This window comes from Penaeus monodon, chromosome 23, assembly GCF_015228065.2.
Source record: "Penaeus monodon isolate SGIC_2016 chromosome 23, NSTDA_Pmon_1, whole genome shotgun sequence".
Classification (NCBI taxonomy): Eukaryota; Metazoa; Arthropoda; class Malacostraca; order Decapoda; family Penaeidae; genus Penaeus; species Penaeus monodon.
In genome coordinates this window covers 44,580,663-44,581,018 of record NC_051408.1, presented here as the reverse complement: position 1 = coordinate 44,581,018, position 356 = coordinate 44,580,663, and the positions used below count along the sequence as shown (strand labels likewise).

The window sequence follows — 356 nt, the reverse complement described above, 5'->3', positions numbered from 1 at the left end:
GGGGGCAACCTGCACGCCGTCTCCTGGCGCCGGGGCGAGCCTTGCCGCCCTCCACAGGTGGGCGACGTCCTCCTGGGAGGCACTCAGCTGGGCGTTGCAGGACCTCTTGCCTCTCGGACGGGGCCTCCTTCGTCCTTCCTTCTTCGAGAGCGATTCCTCTTGCCTCGTGCTCTTTACATCGCCCTCCTCTTCATTCCTCCTGCCAGTTGGTTCCATCCTCGGCGAGATAAAGAAGCTTGTAATTTAAACTTACTTTTGGACGCAGACGTGTCTCCCCAGATTTTCCTCCAGCCCCCAAGCTGCGAGAGAGACATTGCTCTATTTACATTTTTTGTATGGTGTGAACATAACCACAC

The 356-nt window shown here is 56.7% G+C and overlaps 1 protein-coding gene across 1 annotated transcript in view; it reads right to left on the bottom strand.

Moving 5' to 3' along the window:
- LOC119588331 overlaps positions 1 to 216 on the bottom strand; it is an 11,807-nt gene extending 11,591 nt beyond the window's left edge. Inside the window, exon 1 of the mRNA XM_037937022.1 lies at positions 10 to 216. Coding sequence (XP_037792950.1) covers positions 10 to 216 — 207 coding nt within the window. The remainder of the gene's footprint in view (positions 1 to 9) is intronic.
- Between the last annotated feature and the right edge of the window lie 140 nt (positions 217 to 356).